The sequence below is a fragment of the Antechinus flavipes genome, chromosome 6 (assembly GCF_016432865.1).
Source record: "Antechinus flavipes isolate AdamAnt ecotype Samford, QLD, Australia chromosome 6, AdamAnt_v2, whole genome shotgun sequence".
In the NCBI taxonomy this organism is placed as follows: domain Eukaryota; kingdom Metazoa; phylum Chordata; class Mammalia; order Dasyuromorphia; family Dasyuridae; genus Antechinus; species Antechinus flavipes.
Window position 1 is genome coordinate 5,775,668 of NC_067403.1, and position 14,264 is coordinate 5,789,931.

At 39.4% G+C, this 14,264-nt stretch overlaps 1 protein-coding gene across 3 annotated transcripts in view; it reads right to left on the reverse strand.

Annotated features, from left to right (window-relative positions):
• The window catches only part of RAB28 (RAB28, member RAS oncogene family), a 94,592-nt gene that overhangs the window by 68,046 nt on the left and 12,282 nt on the right, over positions 1–14,264 (reverse strand). For all 3 annotated transcript variants that reach the window (XM_051963977.1, XM_051963978.1, XM_051963979.1), the window contains exon 4: positions 1,494–1,623. In XM_051963977.1, the coding sequence (XP_051819937.1) occupies positions 1,494–1,623 (130 nt within the window). The remainder of the gene's footprint in view (positions 1–1,493; positions 1,624–14,264) is intronic.

The window sequence follows — 14,264 nt, forward strand, 5'->3', positions numbered from 1 at the left end:
GGGAAATTTATTCCATGCCCAGATGGTGATCAGAACATGAGAAAAATTAAGACAAGACTCTCCCCAATCTTCATCCTCTGAAGATTCTCCCAAAAGATGCGGTCCGAGTTCAAGCACACACACTGACTGAGTCTAGGACTAAGAGAGAGATGATCTGAAGTAGAGACCAACGCACTGACAGGATAAGGAAAAAGTCATCTAAACCTATCAGGATTTTTCAAAGGCAGGAGGCAGCTGGGTGGTGCAACGGATAGATCAGATGACCTGAATTCAAATGCAGCCTCAGACACTTAGTAGCTGTGTAAAATCACTTAGCCCCTGCCTCCAAAAATAAAAGGGGATTGTAACATGCTTATTAGAAATCATTTTATTCAGTTACAAAAAGGTTTCATAAAGAGCAGATGGAGGAAGGATGCAAATTGTCCCCATCTGATGCAAAGAAAGCTGGCTAAAGCTTTACAAAAACAATGGGATTTTCTGCCCAAATCATGCTGGGATAGGTGAAGTTACTTTCTACAAAGCATAACTGAATTTTCATCTAAATCATGCTATGTTATAATGCTAGAAACATTCTCTCTCCACCTTCTCCCATCCCATTTTAGTGTATCTATATCGATTTAGTCAAAGAATAATAAAACAGGAGAAATGTAGGTCCTGTCTTCAGAAAGCATTGTACTTGAACCATTCCTTGACAAATAACTTACTATTTTTGAAATGGCCTTCGGAGAAGATCCTTCTTTTGATAATCCACCCAATTACTTAACAACTTTCACCGGCAGGAAATATTTTGTTATAGCCAAACTGAATTCCCGCCTGTGATACTTTCTTCTTGGTCTGAATTCAAGTGAGATTGAGAGCAGCAGGCCTCTGGCCTCTGAATATTAAACACTGAACGACTATATTCTAGTCTTTACCCTTAAGCTCCTTCTCTAGGACAAGGAGCATGATAATACTCCGTTGCTGAATATAAAAGAGAAATTAGCTTCAAATTCCTACAAACCACATTTCAGTCTGGAAGATAATTTCCAAAAATGGACGTAGCCAGAATTTTCACCTTCCCATGCAGCACATCACCACTTACCGCTGTGTCCAGCCTCATCCCACTGCAGAATGATCTAGTCTTTTAATACCAATTCCCCAAAGTTTACCAAAGGAAACACATGAAAATGTGGGGAAAGCGTGTGTATGGGACCTCCTCGCCTCAGGCAACCCCATCCTTCAGAAAGTCTCCAGGGTGGAGTGTACAGTCAGGTACTGTGCAAACCTGCGGCTCTGTTGCTGTTCTCCATAGCCCGGCTGCATGTTCAGAACTCGGGCTCGGGCCTGCACTTACCTTAAGAGAAGGAGGACACAAGCCGGAAATTCCGTGAGAGCCGCACTGCTCTCAGTGTATCCCAGCAACTATTCTTTGACAAAGGAGAACAGGAGCTCTACCGCATGTGCTGCAAGCCCAGGGAACGGGGCGGGCCAGGCACCCTAGCGAAGCCACTTACTTTTGTTGCCCACCAAGGCCACCAGAGGCTGCGTCTCGGACTCCTCGTTCACCTTCTTCACCATACTGTGCCAGTCTTCCAAATTCTCAAAGCTCTGGTAGTTGGTAATGTCATACACCAGGAGAATTCCCTGTGGCAAAAGAGTTAACAGCACGTTTACAAACTCTCAGGAGTCGGCAGCAAGGCGCGATATGGCCGCATTGTTCCTAACGGGACGGGGACGCCACGGACAAAGGCCCGGGGGAGAAGTCGGTACTCTTACTTTAAACCGAATGGGGTCCGAGGCAGCCTCGGCCTCTGCACAATCCTCAGTGACTTTGAGCGCACAGAGCGAGAGCATCTTAGGGAGTTCAGAGGTTCTCTGAGGGCCTGACGAGGGGCTCAAAGGCGAGCACGGTGAGGAACTTTCTCAAAGTCACAAAATGCTCTATAATCCAAGGACTCCACTATGGGTTTCACCAAAAGTACATCAAGATCACCCATTTACTAAGGTCTTAGAATGATGCTTGAAAAATACAATCAAGTGAGTAAATCAGTCCGCAAAGCAGTAAATGAATACATCCTTCAGACAGTTAAATGGCAAAACTATCCATCAGACAAGCAGCTACCAGCCGATGCTGTGTTAAGCATCTCCCAGGGCTGGAGAGTACGAAGCCTCTCCCATTCATCTACTTCCATGATTACATTTTCTATTGCTGCCACTTAAGACAATTTTTTTTGATCCTCTATTTATGGTAAATAACTCATTAGCTTCTTCCTCAGCAAGTCTACACACACACACACACACACACACACAACCCCCCTCCCTTAACACATCCCATCCGCATGCATGTGTATACTTCTATTTCCCATTCCCACCCAACTTGTATCCAAATACTTAGCAGTAGTGCTTCGACTAAAATGCAAGTTTCCCTAATTGGTTCTCATGCTCATGGTCTGTTTTTTTTGTTTGTTTGTTTTTTTAGCAATATGTACATCCAATTTTCACTTCCCAATTTCATAACTATGTCTTTTGTTAATTTTAGGTAGTTAAGTACATCAAGCGTATCTCGAATTTCTACCTTATGTGTTCATCCTGTTTTTGATGGACTATTTATTTTACTAAATTTTTAAAAAACCAATCCACAACATGGAATATTTTAACATATAATGAGCAAACACTCTCAGTGATATAGACATCAAAAACATGTTAGTCTTCAAAAAAATCCCTCCTTCTCCACACCAACTTCTAGGTTACAAATTGTAAATTTGGGGACTTCTTCCCAGTCCAGCAACCTTTTCAACTGCTATGATCTGCACCTGCACTCTCTCAATCCCACAAAAGAACATTCGTTCCTCTGATCTCATCATCCACAAGCATTTTAATTCCACAATACATATATCTGCCTGAATTCCATTTCTCTTATCAGAGGATCATACACATAGAGCTTTCCAGGGATCATCTGGTTGAACATTATCACTTCAGAGATGAGCAAACTGAGACCAAAGGAGTTTAAGAGTCTTGCCCAAGTTAATGTAGATAATAATTGTCAGTGGTGGTTTTTGCATCCAGATTTTCCACTTCTAGTCCCGGAGCGCTTTCCACTGTCCTTCCTTTCTCTCTGTGTTCCATTCACCCCTACTAAACCTCTCCTTGCTCCTCATAGCAATTTCCAATCACTCTATCCCTCCTTGCCAGGCCAGACAATTCTTTTATTTCTCTTTTCATTGAACCTCTTGCCTCAAGTTCAGAACCTCAAATCCTCTTCCTTTATTCAACTAGTTGGATTTTACACTATCCTTAGAATCAGGCCTGAATGCCCAAGCCCTCTGTGCGCTGATTGTTCCCACAATCTGCCTTCTTCATTCTTGTTTGACTTCTGCAAAACTCCAGGAGATAAAGTCATAAAGGCGTCGCTGCCCTTAACCTTCTCCCTCACAGACTGGGGGAAGGGGGAGGAGCAGTGGATGTGTCCACACATAGGGACATGCATGGAACCCCTTGTGGGTAAGAGTGAGGTCCCTCAAATGCCCGTTCTCTGGGACCCCAAGCCTACTCCTTTCCCCCTTCTCTACAAGTGTCCTCCAGCTTTGATCACGCCTTCTGTTTTTCCCTTTAAATCTCAGAAAGGCAAACACCAGACTCCCAGCTCCTCCGTTTGGGTTTTGATTTCACCCATCAACGTTCTGGGAATACCTTCAGGTTCTGCAAGGCAGAACATAAGTACTCCATCACCACCCTTCTGATTTCTCAAATCACTTTACCCTTCTAGGTTTAGTCTTAGATTTTAAAGGTCCTACTCTGCTCGAGTCTTTCTGGAATGACAGTTTTTCATTTGATTTCTTGAGAATTATTTGTTTAAACAAAGTTTTTTTTTGCTGAATTTGACATTCAGCTAAAGAGTCGGCTTCCATTCTGGTCGCCATCTTGGCCAGAGAGTCTCCATCTCCCTGTGTCTCAGAAATTGTAGGAATACTTATGCATGCCTAGCAAGAACTATCTAGACTCTTTATTAAAATAAAAAATTACTTTTTTAGTAAAAAAAGACTACTTTCTTTGGGAAGATGAATTCTACATCTACATATCCAGCCCATAACATCACTTTGCTATTTCTGTCAAGGGCACCGCCATCCGTCACCCAGGTTACAACCAATTATCATCTTTTCCCTCACTTGTCTTTCACATATTACAAGACCAAGCGCCAAGTAGCACGGATCCTACCTCCTCAAGAGAGCCATTCCTTCCTTCTAGTCACAAGCATCCTTGGTACTTCTCTCCTCAGCAATTGCAACAGTCTCAGAATTGGTTTCTCTGCATCCTTTATAATCCATAATTCGTACAAATCTACATTAAGGGTGTTTTTATACGGATTGTAGATTTATTATGCAAGTATCAGGTTATATTGTTGTTGTTCAGGCCATCATTCAGTCACATCTGACTCTTCGTGACCCCATGAACCAGAACGTGCCAGGTCCTTCTATCTTCCACTATCTCTTGAATCCGTCCAAGTTCATGTTCATCGTTTCCATCCCACTGTCCAATCCAGCTTCTGCCATGCTCTTTTCCCAATATCAGGGTCTTTTCCAAGGAGTTCCATTTTCTCAAAGTATTTCAGCTTCAGTATCTGGCCATCCGCTGAATATCCTGAATTAATTTCTCTAAATACTGGCTGATTTGATGTCATTCCGATCCAGGGAACTCTCAAACGTCTTCTCCAGCCCCACAATTCAAAAGTGTTGATTCTTCAGCTCTCAGCTTTCCTTGTGGTCCAGCTCTCAGAGCCATAGTTGGTTCCTGGAAAACCCATAGCTTTGACGGACCTTTGTTGACAAAGTGATGTGTCTGCTTTTTCATCTACTGTCCAGATTTGCCGTAGCTTTTCTTCCAAAGAGCAAGTTCATGCGGCAGTCACCATCTACAATGTTCCCTGTGCCCAAGAATATAAAATCTGACACTGCTTCCATTTGTTCTCCCATTACCTGCCAGAAGTAACAGAACAGTTGCCAAGTTCTTGGAGTTTTTTATGTTAAGCTTCAAGCCAGATTTTATACTCTCTTCTTTCACCCTCCTCAAGGTTTCTTAACTCCCTTTTGCTTTCCCTTTATTCTGCATGCCTGAGATTGTTGCAACCTTGATTCCAGCTTTTGATTCACCCAGCCTGATATTTTGCATGAAGTACTCTAAATATAAGTTAAATAAATAAGGTGACAACAAACAGCCTGTCATACACTCTTTCCAAACTTCAACTAATCCAGCTGTTCCATGTTCAGGTTTAATTCTTACCTCCTAGTGGGCAGAAAGGTTCTTTGAGGACTTGCCATTTTTTCTTATGATCCACAGAGTCAAAGACTTTAACGTAGCCAATGAAGTAGAAGCAGATATTTTTCTCGAACTCTGTTGCACTCTCAGCAAATGTTGGCAATTTGGTCTCTAGTTCTTTTGCCTTGAGCAGCTCTTCTGGAAATTTTCAGTTCAACATAATCTCGGAGCTTGTATTGCAGAGTCTTAAGCACAACCTTGCTGTTCTGAAAAAATGAGCCATTTGAACATTCCTTGGCATTTGTCTCTCTTCTTTAGGTTTGGGACGCAATCTCATCTCTTCCAATCCAGAGGTCACTTTTAGGGTTTACAAACTTGCTGGTTTATCGAGTGCAACATTTCAACAGCATCATCTGCTAGAATTATAATAGCTCGGCTGGAATCCCATCGCCTTTCCTAGCCTTACTGTTAGGAATGCTTTCCCAAGGCCCTCTTGAATTCATTCTCCAGATACTTTAACATATTTAACATGTATTGGTCTACCTGCCATCTGGGGGAGGGGGTGGGAGGAAGGAGAGGAAAAACTGGAACAGAAGGTTTGGCAAGGGTCAATACTGAAAAATTACCCATGCATATATATTGTAAATAAAAAGTTATAATTTACAAAAAAAAAAAAAAAAAAGAATTCATTCTCCAGAATGTCTGGCTCTGGATTGGTACCCACATCATCATGGTTATCAGGGATGTTAAGTTCTTTCTTGTATAGTCCTTCTATATATTCTTGCCACCTCTTCTTAATCTCTGCTGTTTCAGTTAAGTCCCTGCCATCTTTTTTCAGGCCCATCTTTGCGTGAAATATTTCTTTGATATGTCTAATTTTCTACAAGAGATCGGTTCATCCCACTTCACTGTTTTCTTCTATTTCTTTATATTGTCTTTAAAAAAAACCTTTTTCTCTCTTTTCTTTTCTCTATAGACATACATATAGCTGCAAAAGTTATGTAAACACACACACACACACACACACATCTCAAAAGTGATTTTCCTAAAATGTAAGTCTGATCATGTCATTCCTCTGTTCAATAAATGCCCACAGCTCCCTATTGTCTTAATGATCAAAGATACATTCCCCATTTGGCATGCTGAATGCAGCACTTCATAACCTCGTTTCAATATGTTTAATTCTTATATTAATCTACTTCTCATACTCAATAATTCAGCCAAATTAGCCTCGTCCTCTTATTTATACATGGCATCTTTTTTTCATTTTCATGCTTTTGCACTAGTCATGTCTCAAGCTTGGAATGAATTCTTTCCTTACCCCCATTTCTTAAAATCCCTGATTTCTTTCAAAGCTCAAGTAAGATGGGGCAGTTGGTGGCACAGTGGATAGAGCACTAGCCCTGAAGTCAGGAGGGCCTGAGTTCAAATCTGACCCCAGACACGTAACACTTCCTAGCTGGGGCCCTATGCAAGTCACTTAACCTCCATTGCCTCAACAAAAAAACAACAACAACAACAAAAAATCCTCCAGTAAGGTACTACTTTTTCTACAAACCTGTTCTTGATAGTCCCAGCTGCCAGAGCTTTTGACCAAAAAAGTAATCTTGCACTTACTTTAAGCATATATACATATATGTACACATACATACTTTGTACATATAAAGATATACATTCATATCTACACACACAAAATCTCCCCAGATGAATTGTAAAGTCCTTATGGGCAGAGATTATTTCACTTTTAACTTTGTTTTCCCACAACCCACACAGGACCTGACACAAAGCCTGACACGGGGCCTGACACAGGGCCTGACACAGGGCCTGACACATGACAGGAGCTTGCTCCGTACTGGTTGGCAGACCGACTGATTCCCAGTCAGGCTTCAGCCTGGCTCCCTGGCTGGCCGCCCACCCTCCTCTCCCAGTTCGTGCTCCAGCCTCATGGGGCCGTTCCCCACTCAGGAGACATTCCCAACCCCCACCTCCTTTGGACAGGCCGTCACTTACGCCTACACGAGAGGGACTTGGAACCTCTGGCTGCTGTCAGGATCAGCACAAAAACATCCTTGCGAGAAGTCTTTCCTGACACCCTGCCCGCCTCCAGTCCTTGTGTAAGTCATAGAGTTATAGACCAACAGTTGGAAGGGACCACAGAAGCTTTCTAGTCCAACTCCCTCCCCCTCAATAAGTCAGAGACTCAAGGAGGGGAAGAGACTTGAATGCCACAAAGGTAGCACGTGCACTACGGCCTCGCAATGACTCCAAGAATAGCCTCATGTGGTCGAGAGCAAAGATTATCTTATTTTTATTTGGCATCCCCTGAACACTGCACATTTTCCGGCACATGGGGACACTTCATAAGTGCTTATTGATTGAGGGACAAATCAATGAAAAATCCAAGAAGAAAAATAACTGGAATAGAGATTCCCTATTCTAGAAGAACTGCTAGAAAAGCTAAAAAACAGACTGGCAGAAAATAAAACTTAATACCCCTTTAAAATTAGATGAGGAGGGGGGAAATGGCTTTGTAGGCTGTAGTTAAGGCTAAAATTCATAACCAAGAGAAAGAGATCACAACAGATAAAACAGACAACTTTGATTATGTTAAATTTTAAAATATTTTATACAAATTAAATCAATGAACCTAGACTCTTACCAACTGTTGAGTTGGGGGGTGGGGGAAGTGTAATCTTTGCATTAAATATTTCAGATAAAAACTATCTAACACATAGGAAATTGACACAAAAATACAAAACCAAGAACTATTCTACAATAGATAACTGGTAGAAAAGAACAATTTTCAAAAGAATTACAAGTCATTAATAGAAAAATGCTCCAAATCATTAATAAAAGAAAAGGAACTTAAAAAAACAATCCCAAGATTTCCTCTCACTCTGAAATCTGCAAAGATGATAAAGGCAGCCATTTCTCAAGGGCTATGGTAAGACAGGCACACAGATGTGGAACAAATGTATTGGTCCAAATGGCACAATTTGGTTCAAGTGTTCATATCCTCTGAGCCAGCGATTCAACTACTAAGCATGCAAGCACAGAGATTTTTTAAAAGATCCCATATATAACAAAGAGTACTCATGGTAATAAAATGTGGTGTATGGTGGGAAGGAAGTAGGAGATGGCAGAGAAAGAGATAGGAGAAAACAGATGGCTATTTGGGGAATAGCTGACCAGAAAGTGCTAAACACACACACACACACACACACACACACACACACACACACACATATAATGGTACCATAAGAAACAATATATAGGAGAACTTCATGGAAACATAAACTGATTTATATGAACTCCTCCAGAGTAAAGAAGGTACAGAGGCCTATAGATATATGTTTCATCTATACATATGTATATATTATCAAAGAGTTCTAATGTTCCAATAATACCTATGAGGCAGCTATACTTAGATCAAAGGCAACATTCAAACATGCACCTCCATCAACAGAAAGGTAGAGAATTATGGTATAGCGTTACATTTGGTTTTTTGTTTTTTTGGCTGAAGCAAATGGGATTAAGTGACTTGCCCAGGGTTACACAGGTAGGACATGTTAAGTGTCTGAGGCCAAATTTGAACTCAGGACCTCCTGACTTCAGGGCTGGTGCTCTACCCACTGCACCACTTAGCTGCCTCAAGTATTACACTTGTTGATAGAACTGGTTTTGCTTAACCGTTTTTCACTGTGGGGAGCAGGGGATTCTGTGAAGTATCTGTAGTGAAGAAAAACAAAAGGCATCGGTAAAATTTTCAAGAAAAAAAATTATCTTCAGGTCTCAACTCCAAAGCAGCTTTTTCAATACAACTCTCAGATTTGCTATTGAATGACTGGGCACCATATTTGAGACACAACTTGCTAACAGACAAAGACAAATCTACCCAGTAATCACTAAATAGACAATTTATAAAACTTTGCACTATACTTTGAGGTAATACAACTCTTCCATATTGTTTTTTTGCTCATGTGAAAATAATTCCCGGTCAGAATAAGATAAAACCTGAGTAAGAAAAATGAATCTGACCATTATGATCACAATTTCCAGATAAGAGATATTCCCCTTAATCTTGGGGGTACAATCTGGTACCCAAAAGCACTTAACAAGTAACCCTGCTTCCCCAGTTTTGTGGCAGTATTTGTAAACCACTCAAGAGCCGAAAGGCAAAGAGCTACAAAATGAAGCATCCCCATTGTGGTTTGTTATTAGTCTGTTAGCCACAGGTTACAGAGCACTAAATACCATGAGCTTTGTATTTGCTCCTAACCACTAGGAAAAACAGCCTAGAACATTTTTCTGGAGACTCTTAGAATATTTCAACTTAAAATCTGGAAATCTAGCCAGTAAATAGGTCAGTTCTTAGCACTACTTCTCATTAGAATAGATCTTTTTTTCTCTATTTTAGGTTAATCCACTCTGAGTGGAAAGAGATTACTCCAAAGTGCCAAAGGAGAGGCAAAGGGGAGAAAACCAAAGCATTGTAGGGATTCTTATGGTTAGAGTTAGAGGGTAACTAGAAGTCATCTAACTCAACCCATTCATTTTGCAAAGGAAGAAACCAAGGGCCAGAAAGATTAATTCATTAAAGTCACAAGTAATAACTGACAAATCTAGAACTAACTTAAACCCAGGTACCCTGATTAAAAATCCCAGGCTCTTTCCGCTGCAAGAAGGGAAACAATAAGTTTTCACTGAAGGTTCCGATTAATTTTCCTGCCTGACACTTCAATATAGATGATTTCCTCAATAACTAAAAATACATGATAACTTTAAAAGAACTGAAGATAAACTCACCAGTATAATACATGTTTAAGGAAACCATTTTAGGACTGAATCCACAAGTCAAGAAAATCATGCCATAACCTTTGTGACCTCAGTAGAATCCAAGTTAGTTTGTATCACTTCTCCATTTGTATCCCCAACGCTAATCACAATAGTTGGCATACATGAAGTGCTTAATAAATGCTTATTAAGTGATCAATTGATGACTTCACTAATATACCTCTTACAATAGACAGCAACATTCATTCAAGATTTCTGCACTAACAACATTGAAAAATACTCTAATTAATATGGCACGATGACTGCCACCTCTAAAAGGCCTGGCTGAGAATAATTTAATATTCAGAATACTCCTTCTCCAAACTTTTTTTCAGATGAATCGTGAATGTTAGAAACTAAAACTGTTGCAACTAAGAGGATACAGCAAAGGGCTGGAACTGAAAGGGGTGAAATACACACAACACTAAGTTTCAGAAGGGATCTATAAGAAGCAATAGGGGATCCTCAAGTATGAGACACTGGAGGGGAGGCAGTGCTGTCTACTTATTTCATTGGAAAGTAAGAAGCCAGCTTTTTCTCCTCCTGACTCCTGGGTCTGGCTATCATCACTCCTCCTTTGTTGCTCACCTGTACTCTTGGTAAGGATAAATGAGAACATCTATGAACAAGAAATGGATCTGAACGTGACCAAATTCGGATATCATCATATCATCACACTGATTTCAAAAATGCTTCTCTAGGTCTGGAGAGACTTACATGAATTGATGCTAAGTGAAGCAAGCAAAGCTAAGACAACACTGTACGGAGTAACAAGATCATGTGATGATCAAATCTGATGGACGCAACTCTTTTCAACAGCAAGGTAATTCAGGCCAGTTCCCATGATTTTGTGAAGGAGAGAGCCATCTGCCCCCAGAGAGAGCACTGTGGGAACTGAGTGTGGATCACAACATAGTATTTTCACTCTTGTTGTTGTTATTTGCTTGCTTGTTTTTTTCTTTCTCATTTTTTTTCCTTTTGATCTGTTTTTTCTTGTGCAGCATGATATTTGTGTAAATATGTTCAGAAGAACTGCACATGTTTAATCTATATTGGATTGCCTGCTTTGTAGGAGAGAAAGGAGGTGATAAGGAAGGGAAAAAAATATGCAACACAAGATTTTGCAAGGGTGAATGTTGAAAACTATCTTTGCATGATTTTGAAAAATAAAAAGCAATTATTACTTTGAAAAATTTTTCTGTAAGTCAAGTATCACTAATGCCAGCTCTCATAATTTTCCAGATGTTTTTAGCATCACATATATATACATGTGTATACACATACATACATAATATATATATATATTATAAAAAAGGAATTGAAAGGTAGGATAGAGGATAATATTCTTTATATTTAAAATTCTATTTATTTTATAAAAGAAAGTTCTTGAAAGCAGAGAGATAAGCCATTGTACTATTAATACAAATACTTATATCTCATTTTCTTACTTATCTCAATACTTAAATTTTAATAACTGAAAACTGCATTAAGATTTTTGGGACTTTCTTTATGCCTATTTTCCAAAATTATTAATAAAGTTTCCTCAGAACTCAAGTTCTGAGGCTCTGATACAATGATGATGAACAGCACTTCACTGGAGATTGTGAATATTCCTATTACAGGAAATTCTGAATCACCAACAGAGTACACATACACACACACACACACACACACACACACACACACACACACACTCTACCCTTAGAGACAAAGAATCAGATTCTTTCCTTCATGGAATATAGACCTCAAAGAACCCTTAGAGATCACCTACCCCATTTTACAAATGAAGAAATTGAGCCCCAGAGAGTGTAAGTCCCATTAAGAGTTAAATGGATATGAAGAGATGTTTAAATCAGATTTTCTGACTCTGAACTCGGCATTGTCCAAAACTGTACAACTAGTAAGTAGCAATACAAGAACTCTAACACAATTCGATCGTTGTCTTGGGAACCAACACAGAGGATAGGAAGAAACTATTTTATTTCCTCCATAATATGTCATAGATGATAAAAGTGCTGGAGATTTCTTCTGAAATTCAAAGAGTGAAAGAAAAATGGGAAAATTCTACCAATATGCCAATTAGTACCCACTCGGTGTCAACAGTTATACCAAATACAATGCATCCATACTCTGCCAAAAAATAATTATTTGAAGCAATGTAGTTAAATAGAGCTCAACCCAAAGTACAATTTTAAGTGGATTCTAGATCTTAAGTGGTAGAAAATGTTTGCAAGTTTAATTTTCATATAAAGTTACATGTCTTTAAAAACTATAAACCCCTTTATGATTTTTAGTATCTCTGCTTATAATAAAAGGGTTGTGATCTTTGTAGATGAGCAAATGTTGCTGAAAATTGATTTTATTTTTTATTTTTAACACAATATTAACAAAAAAATTTTTTACTCCAAGTTCTATGCTAACCACTTAAGCCATCTACAAGCAGACAAATAAAATTATAGATTTTGAGCTGGCAGGGATCTTAGGAATCAGCTAGTCCAAATGTCTTATTTTTCAGTTCTCATTTTTCAAATATATACAGAGTACCAAATTGAGTCGAGTATCTAAAAATGAAAGCTATTCTCCAATTGATAAATGATCAAGGAATATAAACAGGGAGTTGTCAGAAGATATCAAAACTATCTACAGCCATATGAAAAAGCATTCTAAATCACTATTAATTAGAAAAGTACAAACTGAAGCAACTATCACACTTCTATTAGACAAGACAAAGGCCAAAAAGGAGGGAAAAATGAACACTCAAATGAACAATTAGTGGGATGGTGAAGAGGTCCAGTCATTCTGGAGAACAATTTGGAACTAGGCCCAAGAGACTGTGAAATTGTATAATGCGCTGGTGGGTCTAAAGCTCATAATATTTACACAAAAATATTTACAGCAATTGTTTTTGTGGTAGCAAATAATAAGAAGTCAAGAAGATTCTCAACTGTCGAAGAATGGTTGAACACCTTGTGGCACATGACTACCACAGAATGTTACTAGAAGTAATGACAAAGGGTGGGTTTCAGAAAAATCTGTCAAGATCCATATGAGCCGACATAAAGGGAAATGAGAAGAACCAGAAGATGGTGCCGAAAAATCACAATGTTGTAATGATGATCAACCATGAAAGACTTGGCTACTCTCGAGCAATACAGTGATCCAAAGTGATCCAAAAATACTCATGATGAACAAATCTAATTGTCTGGTGTCAGGAAAAGCATGTTGACAATGAAAGGTAAAGAAGAACGGATGGACCATTTTAAAAGTTAAGAGGATTCCCCCTCCTTGTAGTTCTACAAACAGAAAATGGATGACCAATCAATCAACAGGCATCTAGCATCCACTGTGTTTGTTAGGTTCTGAGAACACAAATGGAATACGCTTGCTAGACAATAATAATGATCATGTCAATATTAACTACCAGTTCTACAGTTCCTTAAGGTTTGCAAATCACTGAACTTCTGTTAACTCAACTCAGAGGAGCAGTGGCCAGGGGCAACCCTGCAGGCAAGAAGGCTCCTCTTCCTGGGGGCTAACAGCTGATCTCAGGCCCTTCCCAGCTGTGTGACCCTGCATCAGTCACTTCATTCCACTGCCCTCAGTTCCTCACTAATAAAATGGGCTGGCAAACCACTCCAGTGTCCTCGCCAAGAAAGCCTCAAGTTGGGTCACAAAAAGTCAGACATAACTGAAAACCACAGGATGATAACAAATGTGACAGCAGGAATTCTCTTTGAAGGGCATGTACTGAATGATGCAAACCAAGAGATCCTTTCCAGTTCTGAAATTCTATGACGGCGTTAAGGTGATACCTAAATACCAACACATGACATATTTGATCCACCTTAGCTTGTAAGCTTTTCAGAAAAGTAGGTCCTTTATATAGGAATCTTTATCTCAAGTTCCGTAATACTCGACCACTCAAGAAAAATAGCAAAATGATTTTTCAATAAAATTCCAAATAGTAGGATAAAAGATGCTAAGAGAAGTCTAAATACAGGACTACTAACATGACTGATGCACAGATGTCCAATATAATTCTGGACAGAATTAGTTTTTTAAATTAAGACATGGCTTTAAAGCCAGATTTCATTTTGCAACATTTTGTAAGTCCTCAGTCCATGAAGAATAATATGCTAGATCTACCTGTGTATGTGGAAATTCAAATCGCTTCCAACTTCAGATAACAAAATTGTTTA